The sequence below is a fragment of the Falco rusticolus genome, chromosome 5 (genome assembly GCF_015220075.1).
Source record: "Falco rusticolus isolate bFalRus1 chromosome 5, bFalRus1.pri, whole genome shotgun sequence".
NCBI classification, from domain to species: domain Eukaryota; kingdom Metazoa; phylum Chordata; class Aves; order Falconiformes; family Falconidae; genus Falco; species Falco rusticolus.
This window is the reverse complement of record NC_051191.1, coordinates 10,315,267-10,335,449: the sequence shown is the minus strand read 5'-3', so window position 1 is coordinate 10,335,449 and position 20,183 is coordinate 10,315,267. Positions and strand designations below refer to the sequence as shown.

General features: G+C 43.1%; 1 protein-coding gene across 5 annotated transcripts in view; it reads right to left on the bottom strand.

Moving 5' to 3' along the window:
* TSPAN12 (tetraspanin 12) overlaps positions 1–19,525 on the bottom strand; it is a 45,281-nt gene extending 25,756 nt beyond the window's left edge. Inside the window, exons 1-5 of one of the 5 annotated variants that reach the window (XM_037390708.1) lie at positions 18,813–19,292; positions 11,905–12,111; positions 9,440–9,511; positions 4,962–5,044; positions 4,213–4,348 (exon numbers count right to left, since the gene is read on the bottom strand). In XM_037390708.1, the coding sequence (XP_037246605.1) occupies positions 4,213–4,348; positions 4,962–5,041 (216 nt within the window). In that variant the 5' untranslated portion in view covers positions 5,042–5,044; positions 9,440–9,511; positions 11,905–12,111; positions 18,813–19,292. Of the gene's footprint in view, positions 1–4,212; positions 4,349–4,961; positions 5,045–9,439; positions 9,512–11,904; positions 12,112–16,923; positions 16,948–18,812; positions 19,293–19,343 lie in introns of those variants that run through there. The other 4 variants (XM_037390706.1, XM_037390705.1, XM_037390707.1 and 1 more) reach the window with 4 other exon arrangements.
* Between the last annotated feature and the right edge of the window lie 658 nt (positions 19,526–20,183).

The window sequence follows — 20,183 nt, the reverse complement described above, 5'->3', positions numbered from 1 at the left end:
GTGGTACTGTAGAGTAGGCTAACATTTCCCAGAATAGGAGTTCTTTCTAGGAAGACATTAGGAGTTACCGATACCTTGCAACACAGCAGACATCCGAATTTAATCACCCCGTCACCTCTGCACTACAGACTGAAATGGGTGTACAGGTACAGAAGAATCTGCCCCGAGTGCTGATACGGTCAGTGGTTTCCCGTCATTCTTCAGACGGACTCCACAGAAACCACTTTCACCAACGCTGCATTTAACTGGCTAAGAACTACTGACATGAAACAGCTACATGTACACAACGTTTGTCGCATGCCTCCAATTTACCTTTTCAACCAAAACATAGTACCATTTCATTTTTTTCTTCTGTGAAATACCAGCCTGTTTTTAAAGAAAAGACCAGTTTAGTTTAATGATTGCTTGTCTGGTTGTGTTTCAACTCAACAGACAATTCAGTTTGCCAAGTTTCAATTTATATCCAGGTTATGCCATAAGTGAATTAATAAGCTCTTTGACCACACACCAACAGGGTCTAACAACGTATAGCTCTGAGAAATACTTATTTCTCTGCCAACTTTATGATAAAACTCAGTAAAAGGATTTGCCCTATTGACCATCAAATATTTCTAACAGTTTTTCCCTTTGCGAAAACATATGCAGACAAATTTGAATCCTGTGCTGTTTGAATGCTGTAATTACAGAAAACTCATAGTTATAAATGCCAGATTTTGCAATGAAAACTCCAGCCAAGAAAATATTTTCCAGTGGGATTATTCATGAAGCTCTTCTTGTCAAACAACAGAGTTTACTCTTGTTGTTTTAATAAAACAAGAACTTAAAAAAAAAAAAAAATCACACACCCATGAAGTTACCATTCTTAGAGAATAAGGGGGGCGGGGGGGGTGTTGGGTTTTTGGGGTGTTTTGGGTTTAGGGTGCTTTTTTAGTTAAGACTATATGCACAACAGACTCAATACAACCCAAATATACAGAGCCTTAGAAGAGGTAAAAGACGGTTCCGGATTTGAAAAAAATAATTTAAGAATCTTGCCAAATAAACTGTAATAGGCACTGTTAAACTTGTACTCTAATTTCTTATCCTTGGACTTTTTATACGTTCAAGTCAGGGACTAGCAACTTACAAGAGTCCAGATCTTCCAGTTTAGGCTGGCATCACAGCCACTCCTACATGAGGACATCAGTCACACACAATACTTAAATGTCATGCACAATAATTAAATTATATTACAGGCACTTAGGGTACACATGGGCTTTTTATACCAAATAGCCTTCAGGACTACATATTCCTGATGCAATTAAAATTAAATAATCATAGCTTTCAAATGCTGGTTCTACAAATAATAAAAAGCACACACCCCAGAAGACTGAGGTGTTATATGTTCTTACAATTAAGCTGAGTAAACATTAATTCAATTTATATTTATGCCCCATGTGAAACTAGGAAGTTTAGTCAAGCATTTAATCAATTGCAAGATAAAATTTCAAAAACAAATGAAAATAATTATGTATTCAGATGTATTATAAATATCTAACACCGTAAGATATATATTTTTTTTATGGTCCTTATGCTTTATTAGATTTTCCAAAAATCCAAGTCAATTAAAAACATTAGCACTAGCAACTAACACGCTGCCAGCAACATCAAGATTTGTATCCAAATATTGCTGCATGCCATAATTATGGCTGTTCATGTACTTCAAAAAGAAGATTAAAAACATGATTGAAGAGGTTGTTAATGTTTTACATGAAGGTTCTTTTCTTTTAGTTCATCTGGTTGTACAAAAGCTCATTTTGTTGATCCATCACTTTTCTGATTAGCCTGATGAATGAAGCATTGACTTACGTCTGCGTACTTCTATGGTATAACATGATTGCATTCATTTAACAATTAATCAAAGACAATGAGATACTTAGGAAGATATCATTTAGGTTTTTTTATCAGTTTGCTTTGCAAGCGCAAATTTTCAGGCTCCTGAAAATGAAATGTTGCAACATAAACTGATAGAAATTTCTTGTTTTGATTTAGTATAATTTGACTGCCTAAACACACTTTAAATAATATATTTCTAGATGGCATTAGAAGTGGTAAATGATTTCTTCTTTTCACTGACAGTTTAAATAAACTGAAGGCCAAACCCAGTTATAAATTAATTTTCTTTTTAATTAGGTAGGATTTTTTTCCAAGGCTTATACAAAAAATGGTAACTTTTCTAGATACTATGTAGCATTGATCAACATCATATAGTTACTTTTGCCTTTTAATTAGTTTTAATTCACATTAAAAAAAAGTATCACCACTATAAAATAAAAGAACACTTCACAAAAATAATCTTAGCAAAAACCCTAAGGGTTAATAAGTTTACCATCTTTTAATACTTTCACTATTTGTATAAAACAAAAATATGTACAAAGCTCTCTTAAGGTATGTGTGTGAGAAAGATGACTAGATAAATAATTGCATGGCATAAAATTACATTCATTCATTATTTCCATGCAAGTGCTCTTAGCTAAAGTAATATCTGTCTTAAAACTTGTTTCCATTGACTTTAACATTGCAAGGTAAAGATCTAGAAATAAAAAATGCATGACTATTGTATTACTATAAAGTATTCAGAATTAAATGGCAGTTTTTCCTAACTGTATAACTTTGAAACAACAATCTTCATATATATATATATATTTTTATATATATATATGTGGGCTTAACAAATACCCAAAAGGAGAAGCAGCATTTGCCCTCTTGCAACAGGAAGAACACTTCTGCTGCAGACCTTCAGCTGGAAATCTCAAATAAAGCTTACTCCAACCCTCTTAAGTAAAAAAAGCCATTTTAATACAAAACCCCAGTAGTTTCATGATAGGTTTAGCTGCAGTTCGAATATTTCCTGTTAGTTAAAAGTGAAGGCTGCATAAACCTCAGCCAACTTCTCACTTGGGTTTGTAGTCATTTTTGCAAAATTTGTGAGGTCCACGTCATGTACTTCAGCCTGCACAGATCCACAAGAACAATGCAACTCTGAGGGAGCTCAACACACACTGTAGTGAAAAAACAGCAGGAGCCCAACTCTGCTTGTGTAAGACTCCTGGATACTCTCAAGAGCTGAAGGATTTTACTGTCCACTTTCTCCTACTGCATTTACAATAATCAAGTCTCATACACCTCTTCAACATCCATTGCTCCCACTCTCTGGGGCTTACAGACTGCTCAGAATCCTGCTTACCCTCACGCTGAAACACAAAGTCAAACTCAGCGCAGGGCTATCAGCCAGACCTCTAAGAAGCATACAGGCACATGACACTCCTTGATCTCAGTGTTGCCAACGGTCTAAACATTTTTAAACTCCCAATCTTTAAAATGAATGCAAGTTTGATGGGCTTTTTGGTTTGGGTGGGGATTTTTTGTTTTGGGGTTTGCTTGGTGGTGGGGGGTGTGTGGTTTTTTGGTTTGTGGTTTTTGGTTTTGGGGTTTTTTTGGGGGGGTGGGTGAGGCAGGGACAGTGTTACTGTCCTCAAACTCACTGACTTCCAGATAAAGAAAAAGGCATTTTGCTCCCTCGACAGTCAAAGCCTCATCACAGTGACATTGTACATAGAGCCTTGTGCAGGAAAGACTTGCTTTTCAGCTGCTGTTGTGTCAGTTAGCTTCCAATCCAAGGAAAAGGCTGGGTACTTGGAATTCAGTTTTAAACTCGCTCACAACCCAATGCAACTGTAAAATTCCACATCCACATAAGAGAAGGCAAAGCTTCTGAATATGCTCAGAATGAACTTTCATCAGCTAAAAATGCTGTAACTTTACACAAACAAGCAACTGTGGAGATAAAGCAAAGTCTAGGTTATTTAGCTATTGCACAGTGAAGAGTCAAAAGGGTAGCATAAGGGGTTTTTTTCAGAGCACTGAGACACATTCCTATAACTATTAGTACTTAAGAGTTCGAGTTATTTTTCCCTTCAGTAACTCCTCTACTAAATGAAGTGGATTTTTGCAAATGAGACACTGCCTGTCTTTCAGTCGCAGCATAATGCAGTCTAGGCAATAAATTCTTTCCTACTGTTTGCTTTGCAATTACAATTCCTCACTGATATCATAACTCAACACAGTAATAAAAAAATAATCAGTATTTATCTAGTGCCTTTGGATTAAAACTTTTCTTCCACTGTCAAAATAAAGCAGAAGTTAGCTGGTTTTAAAGGTTGTGAAACATACCCAGACAAGGAGCAACAGATTTCTTTTCACTGTTCCACAGTAGCCCAGCATTCCAACTATGATGAGGAAACAGCAGACTGCAATCATGACCGGGTGGATCACAGGAAAGTAAGTCAAAATGACAGCCTCCTCCACCCTAAAACCAATCAGATCCATAATCAAAAAAAGCATGACCACACAAAAACGGTACAAAAGAAGAACGTAATACAGCCATTAAAACAAAAATGGTGAATTAGTAGATGCGTTCTTTCCAGTGCCCTACACGTTTCACAAAAACCTCTTCTATGTGGTTTTAAAGTCAAATACTGCATTCAGGTACCAGAAAGTAATGCATCACCCAAAATTTTGGAGTGAAGGTGATCTTCCTGTCCTGCACTTGCATGGTATGTAGCACAATGAGGCCCTGTTCCATCACTAGGGCTCACAAGCACTGCTGTAACAAAATTAACAGCATTCCTAAATCGCTGGACTAAAAAAATGTATTCAAAACTAAACAGTAATATAATATGGGCCAAAAATTGATCCCTGTCGGAAGAGAAAGTATAGGAATAAAACAACACTGAATTCATACCTTTTTAACTGAAGCCAGAAATTGTGGCAAAAATACACTTTTCAACAAAACAATAATTAGCTCAACAGAAGACTACTTAATTCTAGAGATCTTAAGTAGGAAACTTGCAGTACAGAATGAATGATACATACTGCAATCAATCACCCACACAGATTAATAGGTTTAACGAAAGTTTTACCTTGTTTCTGCAGTTAAAGTGAGAACATTATTCAGGTAGTCTCTCATCCAAGCAGAAACACCTAATACACTGATGGACATCAGCTAAAAAGAAAAGATGAAGTTACTTATCATGCATTTTTTAGAAAATTGCAAGAGCATTCATAACTTAAGTAGAGGATCAATTATCAGGAACGTATTTCATGCATTTACTTATCCAAACAGCATACTGTCACCAAAACTGTACTTCTATACACTCAGAGTTGGTTTGCTGCCCAAGTGTTTAGGGAGCCAGTGACAATAATCTTCTCTTCCAGTATGCATAATTAATGCCCGGAATACCTTCTCGTCCACCCAGTGATGCTACTGCTGGCTCAAGTCCTCCTGCTGTACATCATACCGCAGAAACAACAGTGAGACTTTATGCGCCTAAAATCAGTGACTTTCTTCAGGGCTTACAGGTGGTATCCACCAGTCTGTATGAAACCATGCTCAGGTACACAGCCAGTGAAAAATAACCTGAAACCCCATGCAAAATACAACGGTACTGATACATAATAGGAGATGAGATTTATCTTGGGGGTAAATTTAGAAGATTCTGATACTCTCACTTATTCAAATAGTCAAACCATGAACACTACACCTCAGCTTCCTGAACTGTAAAATGACAGTAAAACTCAATGCACTTTCAGTTATAAATCCCAGATCATCAAAGTGTTTGGGTACCTAACCTGCCAAGTACTTGAGAGGCATAAAGCCACTACACTTTGACCAGGACTGCTCCTACAGCAAGTAAATCCCCGAGACTAAAACCACTTAGAATTGCCTCCACACCTTGGCAGACCCAGATTTCTATCACCTGATGCCATCATGCACACCTGGGATCTACCAGTAGAAGCTCTGGCCTCTGATTTTTTTGAGAAGCCAAACCTGAATTACATGGTCAGAACACATCTGCTACATTGAGACAGCACCAGCTCTTCTGTTGGTAGGTACCGCTAGAGGACAAGACGCTCACCACGGCACTGGTCCATGCACTTTGCACTGGGCTAGGTAAGCCAGCGTGCTCTTCATCCCGGAGGAGGGCTCACAGAACAGTGGCAGTCATCCCCACCTCTGTGCATGCTCTCTGGCCCCCAGAGCACCACCTGTCCTCCTGCATGCACAGGGCAGACAAGAGCCACTGCTCCCCAAACAGAAGGTGAGACACACAGCTATAAACTCCTTCAAGGAGAGGAGGGAACCACTAAGCTTTTCTACAAAATGGAGAAAAGGCAAGGTTACTAATGCCACTGCGTACTTCCCGGATCATTTCAGGGAATTCAGTTGGTTTACTACACACAAAGAATTTAGGAATAGTGGTCTCACATGGGCACCTAAGCCTGAACTACAGCTCAGGGTCCGAACCTGGCAGATTCAGGACTTCAGAAGCACCACTGCCTAGCTGAGGGAGGGAGACCTAAGCATGCTGGCTCTCCTGAATGCTACTGTTTTCATGCACTGCATAGGTGTATGCCAGGAAACCTCAGCATTATACCACCTGCATCTTAAACCAGCGAATCTCCCCTGTTGCCTTCAACAGCTAGCTTCCCACACACCGTATTTCCCTAAAGTCGTTATGAAGGATAGATAAGTTAAAAGGTTCAAACTTAACACCTTCAAAATTTGCCTTTAAAATTTCAAGGGAAGTCCCAGTGGCTACTCCACATCTTCCTCCTGCTTTTCAAAAGGGATGCACAAAGTACAGGCACTGCCTTGGTTCTGTGTGGTGCCAGCAAGAGCCCTGGGAGCTTGGCATGCTGCAAGCATAGTCCTGAAAGCTAGTGCACACTACAAGTCTATGTACACACATGTCCTTTATGCTCTGTGGGATCTATTTTGGTTGGTAGAACAGCAGGAGTAAAGAGCATTTTCTGTTGTGTTACTTGCAGGGAGCTGCAGGAGCAAGGAAAAGAAGATGACTAGAATGTCCTTCTAGATGGACTCCTCAACAATGGCTACCTCCTTGGAAGAAAGCATCAGGAAATATATCACACTAGCAATAAAAACACATTTCTAACACTAAGAGAGGTAAAGAAGACTACAACCAGCCAGCCTAACCTTCTCACGGTAAAAAAGCAACTGGCAACATTTTTAACCCTCCACATCTCCCTGCAAGTCCTCCTGATACACACAGATAAATTGTTAGCTCACACTTCCACTCTATTTATAGTAAAATACTTGAGATAAATTTGGTTACGCTGCTTTACAGCAGTGGTGCTCAGGAGTGAGAAGACCATCAAAACCACACTCCTCAGCAACTTTTAGTAAGAGCCAGATGGTCCTGCTACAAAAACTGTTACCAGAAAAATGTTTACTTGGTAAATAATACTATTCCTCCCATACCAGACTGGTGGACTGCCTAGTCCCCACTCTTCATTAGGAACTCACAGGCTGCACTCATTTTCCTTCAGCCTTCAGTATGCAGCAATACATTCCTGTACAGCAATGAGAGGTGGATTCCTTGGAAAAAGGCAAGAGATCGCTTCTTCAGCAGAGGCACGATTTGGCAGGCAAAAGAGTCACCACAAGGGTACTGGAGCCTGCAGGTTATTTGGCAACAGATGGAAGATGACAGAGCAACCAGGTAAAAGGCAGAGGGGACAGAAAGGACTTCCCAGAGATCAAAAGCAATGAGCAGAATCAAGCCACTGAGAGAACCATTCAGTTTGCTGGAAGAAAGGACTTGCATTCAAAGGCAAATGAGGAAGGAGAACTTTTGTTTCTGCTCTGCCTGCCTAGGTTGAGTTTTCTCTACCTAGATACGTATTTTTGCTCACATAAAATCAGTGAGAGGAAAGCGTAGGCAGACGCATCTCCAAGCTGTGGCCAACAGACAGCCACATGACTTCTACACAAACACTTAATGACCGTATCATGAAACATGACTGATTTCATTTATGAATGGCAACTGGAAGAAAAGGACTGCTTCCTTTCACCTAGGAAACATAACCTTCACCAATAATGTAACTATATGAATACTTCAGCTCATAAGAACAAGCTCTCTATGAAAGGTCTCTCACTTCATTCAAAAAGCTTGTAGCCATTTAGGTCCCCCTGGCTGTTCTCCTTCAGTGTAAATTGCTAACAATCAATTCCTACTGTTTCTTGCCAGACATAAATTACATGCTAGAAAATTCCCTCTCTCTGTAAACCCTGTGAGAGCCACACTACAGCTCACCCACTCACCTACCCTGTGCCCTGAATGATCTCACCGCCACTAACTTCTTCAGATGTTACTGACTTCTGTCTTAGAACGCACGTATGGTATCAACACACAAGCTAGCTCAGCACTACTCTAAAAACATACACACACAATGCCTTACCTCGATGCTACACAGACGCTACAACACAGATTACCTGTGCAACACCCTTCTGCCAATCAGACAAATTCCTTGGGAGAGAAGTCCAAAGTGAATTATTACTCCAAATAATCCAAAAAGCCAGAGGGCTGTGACACACTGAATTTACATCTATGAAAGTCAGCAACACTCAAACTGAGGCGGCACAAAGACATGACTCAGAAAAAGAACAGGCAAATACTCCAGAAGCTTCTCTTGAACAAAAAAACAAACCCAAAAAACCACAAAAGAGGCCCATGGAAAAGCACGCTGTGGTAACTCAAAAAAAAAAAACCAATTCAGCAATAGATTGATTACAAAAGGTATGTTTTATGGCACATAACCCAGCAAAAGCTTAGCAGCTCTTCGCTAGCAGAGGAAAGTGCTGGGAAAAAAGTCCTATTCCCCTTAGATCAGCAGAAGTGAGCCTTCGGGCAGGAACACCCTGCAGGATGAAAGATGTATTCACAACACCAGACTGCCCTGCATAATGATGACTGATGTTTACCTTAATAACAAAAGATTATCAAGCACTAACTCATACCCATCAATCAACTTGCTCACCTGCTTTATAGACACAAGGGAATCATGAGAACACAACACTGACCTCCACGGCCTCCTGTTTACAGCTCAACATGCACATGTGCTGCCCTGTAAAAGCACTAAGCATCCTCAAGGGCCAGCTGACATCAAGGAGGCTCCAGGCACCCACCACTTCACACCACCTCTGGCAGAGGCAGATCTTCAGCCAGCAGCACAGGAATTACATGAACACCAGCAGCACAACTCAGCCCATGCACTTAGCAGGCATGAATTGTAACAACCTCCCGAAAAAACCTGCTGTGCATCCAAACCTACTAGCAAAGAACAGCAGTCCCATCACTGCAGTTCACTGCCATGTGATTTTCAAGGAGTCATGGACAGGGGCAAGGTCCTGATTACAGGTTTTGTTGGTTTATTTGGAGGAAGGCAAAAAGGCAGGCTTAAAAAACTGACAGCCCCGACTTCAGCCATTGTTTTGTAACTAATTTAGATGTAAAACACAGTTAGAAATCTGTATCAAGCAATCAGACGAAAGCCCGTAAGTTTTGAGAAATAAAACTACGAAGATAATTCTCACCACATTAGCAGTTACATCATTTCACCAAAAAGTTTTCATCCAAGCTTCTCTGATGACAGCCAGTCTGCTGTGCTGTAAACATAGTATGATAGGCAGTAAAACATGTTTATTTGTTGCAGCTGGCTGCACAAGTCACTATGGGTTTCATCCTGAATTGTCACAGTATGTTATATAGCCATCAACAAGACACTGAAGAGTTTACAAAACTGCCTGCTGTCATACCCTATTTTAAATGTATTTTCACACGGATTAAACAACAGTAATAAATCATATTTTTATATACAACCAATATGCAGATCACACAATAAAGTACTGAATTTCCAAACTAATCTATGAAGTTCTTAAAGCTACTAGAGCTCTCTTAGGCAACTGAATTATAATATCTAACAACAGCTCAAACTATTAGGAGTGGTCACTTCCAAGCATATTTTAAATTACCTTTAGAACTCTTTTATATAAATTATGCATAAAAATGAAAAAAATGTCAATTTGTATTTTATTCATTAAGTAGCTACTTTAAGCCCTTATTGTGACAGTCCTACTCATAATGTCTTTGAGGTCACACCTAAACTGCAAAATAAATGTGTGTTTTCAATTAATAGATGAACATGGATTTCTGTCTTTGAGGGAGTAAGACTAATTGCTGTCGCTATGTGCACACTTGTTTTTCATTCTTTCGTTATTTCTGGCATTCAAAGATTAAAAGTATCTTCTATATTAAAAATCACACAGCATTCTTTTTATGATAACAGATGTGGCAAACAACTTCAGGCTACGCTCTGGTACCTGTACAAAATGCTGACTAGCCGCACTTCAGAGCAACTTGCTTTGCAGAAAAAGGTTTCCAGCTCCAAGGAAATTACTTCCCAGATATGACAACATTCATCAGAACATGTCCTTTAATTTTAGTAAAGAAATCAACCTTGAGAATTTTTTTCAGTTAAAACCGATTTGGGTAACCCAAGCTGTGACTTGCCAAAGGGGGCATGGGGATAAATCACTACCAGGTTGTGAACAGAACATGTTGCAAAGGTTTCACAGAATTTTCACAATTAGGGTCAATACTCAGATCATTGAACAAACATAGATGACTCAGATCCCTGGATAAACAGACAACTACATTTTTTTTGTGAGGGAGAGGCATAAGGGCAGGGGAGAGCAGGACTGGAGGTCTTGTTTTTCTGTATTACTTGGCAAAATCATTGAAATCTTTAGAGAAAGGGTGGCCTATAAAAAAAAAGGAAATTCCCCTATTCCCCACTAATGCACTTTTTATTCTACAGACATGCCAACTTTTTGTTTTAGCTAAGCTTCCTACACAGGGTTATGCCTTGGTGCCCTCCCACATGCAAACAGCTGAAGCATGTACGTATTTGCACTTTGAATCTGCCTTTGCTTGCACAGCTGCAACACTGAGTTAACAACCTGCTCTGCGTTTGGCACAGGCTAGAACTTGCACGCTTCGCAATAAGGCAACTGCCAGAGCCCTGACAGACTGCTAACGGGTCACCCTCCCAGGGGAAGCAAGCAGGTTTCCCAGCAGTTAGCTGTGCAAGGCTCCTACAGCAGCCCAGCATAAGGAACAAGTGAGAACCCACCTAAGCAAACAGGTCGAGGTACAGTTGATCTACCACCCAGTTCTACTGAGTGTCAGACCTACATATCAACTTCTGGGCTGTGTAGCACAAGGGTACATTAAAAGCAGAGGGACAAGAAAGTGCAAACATTTCTCCATCCATCCCCTCTGTGACTACCTAGGCACTGCACTTCTTGTTAGGACATGATTTGCGCCACTCTTCCCTCAAAAGTAAGCATCACACTGTCAAGAGACCTTTTGCCTTTGGGGAGGCAGAAGCATGTGCTGCTGATTGTGGGCAATTTGCAGCAATGCTCAGAGCTCATGTCCAGATCCATATTGCAAGCCACACACCAATGTCAATACAATACACCTTTACATATACACGATATACTCTTAATTATATTTTCTGTAGGAGCTTGTTTTTGTTCCCAGACAGCAGCCTACCTTGCAGATGGCAGGCAAATTATTTTTAAACCCAGGATATGTAACTGGAAGACAGGTATGAAAAAAGAATTATGTATTACATACATCCACAGGATGTATGTATCAGCTGGCTGTCAGCACATCACTTAACTTTCCCGTTTTACATGTGAATACCCATGAGCACACAAAGATGACTAAAATGAACCATCATTTTTAAGTAAATCACACATTCCTACAAAACTGTACAAAATTAAACTGTCCCCTGTACCTTGGGAAATAGCTACAAGAGATTAAAAAATTGGTCTTATTCATATGAGCCTTGTCTAGTGTCTACCACAGACTCTTAAAATGATGATGGAAAATCTTCACAATACAGAAGCAGTGCCTGGGGATTCATGAATAATTGGGTAGCTATCTTCTACAGAAAGAGATGCAAATTTAAAGAAAAAAAATATGCAACTACCTTAAGGCCAGATGGAGCTTCCCAGTTCTGCTGGAGATCATGGCTTACCAGTATAAGCATATAGTTTGAAGTTTTTCCATCCTCTTGAGCTATGAGCTCAAATGTAGCCAGCACAGGTTTGTCCCTTTATCCTCAAGGTTGATGCAATGAGTTGCACATAGTTAGTTGTGAGGATTATCCAAGAAACGTCTGTGCTTTCACTGAATTCTGAAAGCCAATTAAGAAGCATATTAACGTCATTTCTAACATTAGGATGGGCTCTGGGTTTATTTTGTCCTTTCCATTATCACAGCAAGCCACTCTTTTTTCAGAACAGTTTTGCAGAGACTCATCTACCAATTCACTGTTGACATGCCATGTGGGGTGAGCCATATCATCCACAAAGATATGTGGGATAAAAGGTTATACAGCGGTAGATATAAAGTTGACTTACGGCAGAACTCTGCTTTGCTTTGTTAGGACATGGTCTGGTAATGCAATGATGTGATACAAATAACACAGCCTAAAGACACCAGAACATGAAAGATTTCTCAAAGACCAGAATTAAAAGTTTTTCTCATCCTTTAAATCTCCTCGTATAGCGTGCTCTGCTGAATGCATTCCTTTAAAAGATACCATTTTCCCACAGAAGCCAGAGTTACTCTTGCATGGCTTTTAGATATTTTCTTTATACAAGAATGATAAGAAAATAAAATTCCGATTACACAGGTCTACACTGCAGACTCTAAAATCAGACTGTACTAGCCTAGACTTAATCCCATGTTTACACTGCTCCAGGTACCCAGCCAGGCAGCGTTCATTTCAATGAATATTATTAGTCACTTAAACTCCTTGAAAACTTGACCCAAACACTGTCCATTCCAAGTACCTACAAATGCCATCAGTGAGTGGAAATTGGAAAGAAGCAGAAACACAACTTCTATGCAGAATCTCATTCCACAGAAGGGAGAATAGACTATTTCTTTCTCATGTCAAGTACATTTGAAAAATGAAGCAAAAAAATACTAGTTTTAACACACACATTTGAGGTTGGAAAAAGAAGGAAATACAGTACTACTGCTTCCAGCCACCCTTAGTGCTTCATTGCACGATGCTAACATTCCCTTGCTCTGGGTTCTCCGGTGGTACACATAGCTAAAACTAGGAAGATTTAAGTGTACAAACTATTCAAAACAAAAGGAAAACTAAACTGGAAGCTTGTCCCTCCTTCATTGTATGTGATTTTTTTTTTTTTTTTGTCACAAGCACAAATTCAAGATAGTTGCAAAACAATTTCCATTACCTGCAAGAAGGGTTTATTGGCTGCAACCACACAGCCAAAGTTAGATGGTACTGCTACGCACATGAAGGAAAACTTAGGCACCGCTCAGCAGAAATAGCTATCACCAGGTGGAAAAACCTCACAGAGTGAAGGATGTGGCAACGTTGCTAACTTGGCTCACACATCCACTGGCACTATCAATCATGGGTTAAGAGATCCTCACCACCTAGGACGCAGTCATCTGCAACTTACAATCTTGATACGTCCAAGCCACTGCAGTACCATCATACTTAGTTACAACTGACATAAAGGTAGCTGCCCCTCTTTTCTGCCTCACATGCTCACCAGGAAAAAAAAAATAAAATAAAAAAGCTCACAGTCTTCTCAAGGTAGAAAGGTCTATACGTTTTCCTGCACATTAGCTATACTTTGCTTTTTATAAAAAAAATGAAAAAATTGACACAAAAAAAATGTGCTGCTTTTACTAGCATCTACGATCACTACCTAGTCCATGTATTTTGACTATTTATAATTTTTTTTTTAAAGAATACGCATGGCTGAGCTGCCAAGTAAAACAGGCCTATGCCTCTCACAGCTATTGCTTTGCTTAATCCGCTACTATTGTAAGCAGCCAGTAGACTGATTTTTTTCCTGTATTCAGCCCCATTTTCCAGTTCCTGTTCTGCCCTAGGGGTCACTGTGCTTGGATAATCTCCTGTTACGCCTGTGCCATTATTTTGAGCTGGCCATGTTCTGCCACTGAAGGTCTCCCTAGCATGCTTGCTTGTGAAGGTGGTTTAATCGGGAAAGAGACCACAAAGCACTGAGCAACAATGGCAACACTGCAAAATGTGGCAGGGAGGATTTCTGTGAGGACAAGTTACACAGTGCTCAAAATGAACGAAGGTAGTCATTTTACATCCATGACCGCTACTGAGCTGGAACAGAGTCAGTAGCTTGCTGATACAGAAAACCCCTACCAGAAGGAAAGGCCCTGTAGTCTCATAAACTGCCTAAAATACATTTGTAGAACTACCAAAACTAAATTTCTCTAAGTCCTGACACACATGCTATCTAGAGATAATAAAGACCAGTACTGCCACTAAGAACAGAAAATTAGGAAGCAGTAGTAGGCATGTCTTCTCTAAAGCACCCCTAAGTTAATCTGCTTAGTTAAGCACTAAGTCTTCACTACAAAACACCAAACACCCATTTTTGGAGGGCCCCCCCTTTTTATTAGGCTGTCCAGAATGTAATACGCTGCAAATAGCAGTGTTACAAAGCATGAGGCGAGATACCTGCAGGCATCAAGTTGTGTTAGTTTCATAAATTACCTTAAGAAATTATGGTTATTTATATTTGAGTATAACAGAATGAAACCAAATGTTAACTGCAGAATTTAGTCTGAAGGATATTCCTTGTCCACAGCACTGTCAAAAAAACTCTTATGAAATTAGAAGGCTGAGGAGGTGCTGAAACTGCAACTCCCGTTGCTTTGAGACATCTTGAAGTCAGAGGCATGATTCAATTGACCCTGGAAACAGCTTCCAGAATGGTATCATCAGGTCTATTACCACAGTCAGCCACTTAATCAACAATTAGAGCACTGACAACAAATTGTTCCCACCTCAGAAGAAAACTCCTTTCAAGATCTGCTGCAAGTTGCAGCTCCAGAAGTACCAATCCATTCACATAAATCCAGTGCTTTTCTGGAGCAGTAAAGGCAGTACATCGATTGGTCCATTATCAAAACAGGATGAACTATTATGAGCCTTAGGTTTCCAGTTGATTGCTTATGAATTATTCACATCTAAGCAGGCTTCAGCCCAAAAATGACAAAACGCATGACAAACAAAATTGCCTTCCGCCCTCTCATGCACACACAGGTATATCACCCTGTCTACCATTCCTCATCACAGCTCATCAGCTGAGCCCAGTAAAAAAAAAAATAAATTCTTTCTTTCCAAATAGATAGCATACAACTGTACACTTAAGAGTAACACTCTGGAGAAGCTACAAGGATGGCAGCAGAGTGACTGATAAGGTTCTCTCACTTCTCTGCTGCTGTAGGCTCTGCCAGCAACCAAATTATGAAGACACCAGTGTGCTGTGGCAACCATCCCCATCTTAAGTTTTTCAGCAATATTAATGGTCAGACTGGCCAGTTCTCTAGTGTGTAACATCTTCTTAAGGAGCTTCAGAGGCACTAGTCTGCCCTCACCAGGCTGGCAATGACAAATGTGGGAGTCTCGTCATACACACACTGGGACAGTTGCACACAGGACATGCCTGAAGCCCATTTCAGATGTTCCCTGCTAGGAGACTGACCATCAGACCCTACCAGACAGTGACTACTGGCTCTTGCACAGTTTTTGTCCAGACTTCAAAAGCTTTCAGCCCCCAGCCTGGAGAAGAAAGCAATCCTTTCTGTACAATGTCTGGTGAGACATACTGCCAGACACTACTACAGTGAAACAAGGAGAGTGTGTCACCCTGCTCAAGCCAGGACTCTCAACCAAACCATGATTTTAAGAAGTCAACACACAGTTTGCACATCTTCATTGCTTCCAGCGAAATACTGATAAATGACACAGACACTGGGCACATTATCAACAGGCCTGAAGTCATTTGGAGGCAATGGCCCTTGGGAAGGAAGGAAGGAAGAGCAAGTGAAAAACCCTCCAAGACCGGTGTCCCAAATAAGGAGATCTGTACAGAGCCTGGAACCACAGCATCACTCTTGTCTTCACCCGCTGGGACAGAACCCACCATTCTCAGGAGGAACACTGCTGCACATTTTCAAGTGGCTGATCAAACCTCCTGACATCCAGCCCATAACCTGAGCTTTTATTTATCCAAGTAAGCACCAATATAAGCAAGCTAAAGCTTTCCAAAGGGAAGGAAGAGTGGCAGCACGGGGAAATCATGGTCCCCATGTCCACACCAGTGCACAAGCACCTGCTGCCAAGGGAACTTTTCACAAGAAAACTTTGCCTCACAGGTCATGCTCCAATACTCAAAAAAGTCAGTGGCAAAATTCCCACTAAGCCAAACAGGAAAAAATTCAAGCTCTGCCAGAGGAGAGATACAGCAGATTTCACAACAAGCAGCTAGTAGCAGATCTGTATTTAGTTGTTAAATAACAGGACCAGATAAGAAGCAGAAAGAAGGTTTTTTACACACACATTCCTTCAAAGTCTGATGCAACTGCAATACACCCAACTACCCACCCACGTATTTCTTACCACACAATTCTAGCACACTTGGGTTTTTTTGCTTATTTGCTTATTTTAGTTTGAACCAAACCACTGCACTCATCTACTCTATAAAATGCATAGAACTCCAAATGGACTAGACGACTTTTCATTTGAATTCCAACACCTTTAATTTTATATACATTATGGAAGAAAACTTCAACTCTTTGCAACATCTGTGAAGCAAGTCATCTGCAATGCTGGCATTATTTAATTACATATTCACATGCTTCAGCACTATACAGATTTCACTTAGCTGCTTGAGTGTAATTTCCAGTGTCCTAGACTCAGCTAGGAAGATTATTAATTACAGGCATTTCTTACATTTTGGAGACAAGCATGGTAAGTTACTGCTTTCCTTCCTAGGATCTGTCATGCCACAGCAGACTCAAAAGATTCTTTTTCCTATACGACAGGGGGTGGAATTTACACTTTCTAGTTGAGGGTGATCTGAGACATCATTATTTAAAGGGAACAAAATCTAAAGAATGAGAAGTTACTTACAGCCATGAATGCTTTAAACCAAATCTAGACATGAATTAAGAATGGGCAAAGTTAACAGCAGCACCACGTGGTTAGGGCTGTTGCACTGCCAAGCTCAAAGGTGCTGTGTAGATCCGTATCTGAGGGCCACAACAGAAAAACACATGAACAAAACAGTAAGAAGGAGCAATATGACACGGCAAGGAACTAAAATCTGAGCAAAGAGAGTAGACACTTTTACACCTCCCAGGTGAAACCTTGATCTCCCTAGAGAACTGCAACACAATGCACTAGTTCCCCCCCAAAGATAAGGGCAGGCTTTCCCACACAGAGAAAGCATCTTGGATGAGAAATTAAGCACTCTCCTCCAGTATTAAGGCCTCCATCACCATGCAACAGACAGTGTGAGGGTATAACCTCACACGTAACCTGGGTACCACCTAAATGGCTACTTCAACTGCAAAAAGCCATCACTGAATAATAAATCTGATGGGACACAGCAGGCAACAAGCATGGAGGGCAAGGGAAAAAGAGCAAAGTAACTTTAAGGGGACAAAGACAGCCGTGAGTTAAGGTGTGAATAGGAACTGATAGGGCAGCTCAAGGCAGGAATCACAGGAAGCAGAGGAAAGCAGCAGACAGGCAAATGGCAGGACAGGGTGTTTTCAACCATGTGGATGTCCATTCGCTCAACTCTAACAGCACACGTGTAAAAATCCAAAGTTGAACTTTGGTCAGTTAAACCCAGGCAACCTTCACCTTAAAAGAAAATACAGGATTTCACATTTTGTACCGTATCCAATGAAAACCATGTATGGTGTGAGAAAAAAATACCCATCATTTTTTAAAATAAAGATTTCCTCATCTCCTATCAAAGGGCTTTATTCCTACACTCACTACAGACATAACTTATTTTTCACCTTTATTAAGCCCAATATACAAAGCTACATACAACAGATTTTCAGATCACTTGCTTTATATAAAATCTACCGTTCTGTACCAAATGCTGCTTAACGGTTTTCTCTCTCATTCATATTCTGATTTCCACCTAATTTTCAGTGATCGTGGGACTTCATCTCAATTCCATTATAAAATAAGCTTGGTCCCAGCCCATGTAATATCCCAGTGTCATTCAAGTCTACTGCACCTCAGGGGTCTGCCACCATGAACAGCTGTGTGATGCCATGCCTTTTGCCAATTACACTTATCCAGCATAAATGTGGAATATTCAGGCGACGCAGATTTCATTTGGTGCAAGTGAGTAAGGAGTCTGAGCAATCTCCATTATGCTGTTTGTCCAGAGCTGTGAAACTTCAGGAGCAAGCGCCGATCACACCCACTTTTGCTGGAGAGAAAGGAGCCCTGCTGCTACAAATACAGCTTTGACTGAAGTGATGAAAACAAAAGAAAGAAATCACCCCAGGCCTTGCCTGCCAGTTAGGATCTGGCAGCTGAAAGCACAAAAGAGACTCTGGGCAAGGCCTTCGCGGAGCATCAGATACCTGCAAGAGCTCAGAGTTCAGCTTGGGTCACAGGATGCTCCGAAACTCATCCAGTCAGGAAGCCACAGCACCCGTGAATACTTCCCTCTCTCCGTATTATAGGTGCACGAATTCACACGTGTATTTATAACACTAGGTTAATACCAAATCTAATTTTACTTGCAACTGCTTTCCAAACACTTCTTTTTTTTTCTTTTTTTTTTCCCCCCAGCGATCAGTACGCCCTTACGGGAGCTGCCTGGCACGGGGGACCCGCCAAGGGCAGCGCCGCTGCCCCTGCGCCAGCCCCGCGCCCAGAGGCCGCCGCGTCCCCGGCCCCACGCCGCCAGCTCGCCACCTGCCCGGGCGGCGGCGGCCCCCGGCCCGCTGCGGCCCCCGGCCCGGCCCGCTCCGCGTCGCTCCACTCACCCAGAAGAGGAGGTTGAGGGCGTAGAGCAGGCAGCGCAGGCACTTCACCGAGTCCTCCCTGGCCATGGCGAGCCCCCGCGGGAGACAGCCCCATCCTCTCACCACATCCTCCCTCCCGAGGCCGAGCCGCCAGCGCCCTGCGGGGAAGCAGCGGAGAGGGGTCGGGCGGGTCGCCCCCGCCGAGGAACCGGCGCGCAGGTGGAGGTGCCGAGCCGAGGCGAGCCGAGCCGCGGGGCAACCCTGCACCGGGAGCGGCCGAGCTCCGCGGGGACCCCCGCAGCGCCCACCGGCCGCCCACCCCCCGCAGCCTCCCTTCGCCTCCCGCCGCGCCCGCCGCTCCCGGAGACAGCGATGGGCGAGGGCTTCTTAATAAAAATGAAACCGTGGAAAAGGGAGAAGCCGCGGGCTGCCCCAGGGGCGGAGCGGGACTGAGGGCAGCGAGGGCACGGCCCGGGGGCGCGGGTCTCCTCCCGCCCCGCAGCGGGGACGCGCCGCTTCGGGGAGGGCGGCCGGGGGACAGCGGCCACTCACCGCCCGGGCGCCCCCCTCACTCACTTCCTCCGGCGAGGACTCATCGGGACGCGGCGAGGCAGCGCAGCACGGAGCCGCGGCGCCCATGCCCGGCGGCCGGGCGCAGCCTCCAGCGGGGCACTGAGGCGAAGAACCCGGCGACTGCCCCCGGCCCCTCCGCCCCGCCCGCAGCGCTCCGCCGAGCCCGGCGGCGGCCAGCGGCACCCACACCGCCGCGCATGCGCCGCCGCCCGCGCCCGCGCCCGCCGGGTCCTAGCGCCGCCGCCGCGCTTCCCGCCCTGGCAGCGCCCCGCGGGGTGAGGCGGGCAGGCCCGGCGGGGAGCGGGCAAGCGGCGGCCCCTCTGCGGCCTGCCGGCTGCGGGGGCGTACCTGCGGGGCGGAGTGGCGATGGCAGCGCGGGGCGTGTGCCGACTGCACTGGGAGCGACGGCGGGTGTCCGCGGGGGGAGCTGCGCCCGCCTGGGCGGCGGTGGCTGTCGGCCTGTGGGGCAAAGCCCAAAGGGGCAACAGCCCCGCACCCGGCCTGGGCTGCATCATTCCTTCAGGGGAGACGTTAGGCCGTGGGCTCGGACAAACTGAAGTACATGAAACCCCCCACCCGAACTGCGGCGTGTTGGCCCAGAGTGGCAAACACCTCACACAGCCTGGGGCTGCTCGCAAGGTTTCACAGGCCTTTCCTGAGTTTTCGGCGTTGTTGTGTCAGAAATTACACCTGCCGACACCAAACCCGGCCCTGGTCGTTGAGGGCCTGTCCCCCGCTCCCCACCCTCAGCAGCAAATACAGAAGTGCAACTGTATTGGTGATAAATTATTCCAGAAACTGGCAAAATCCGCACTTACT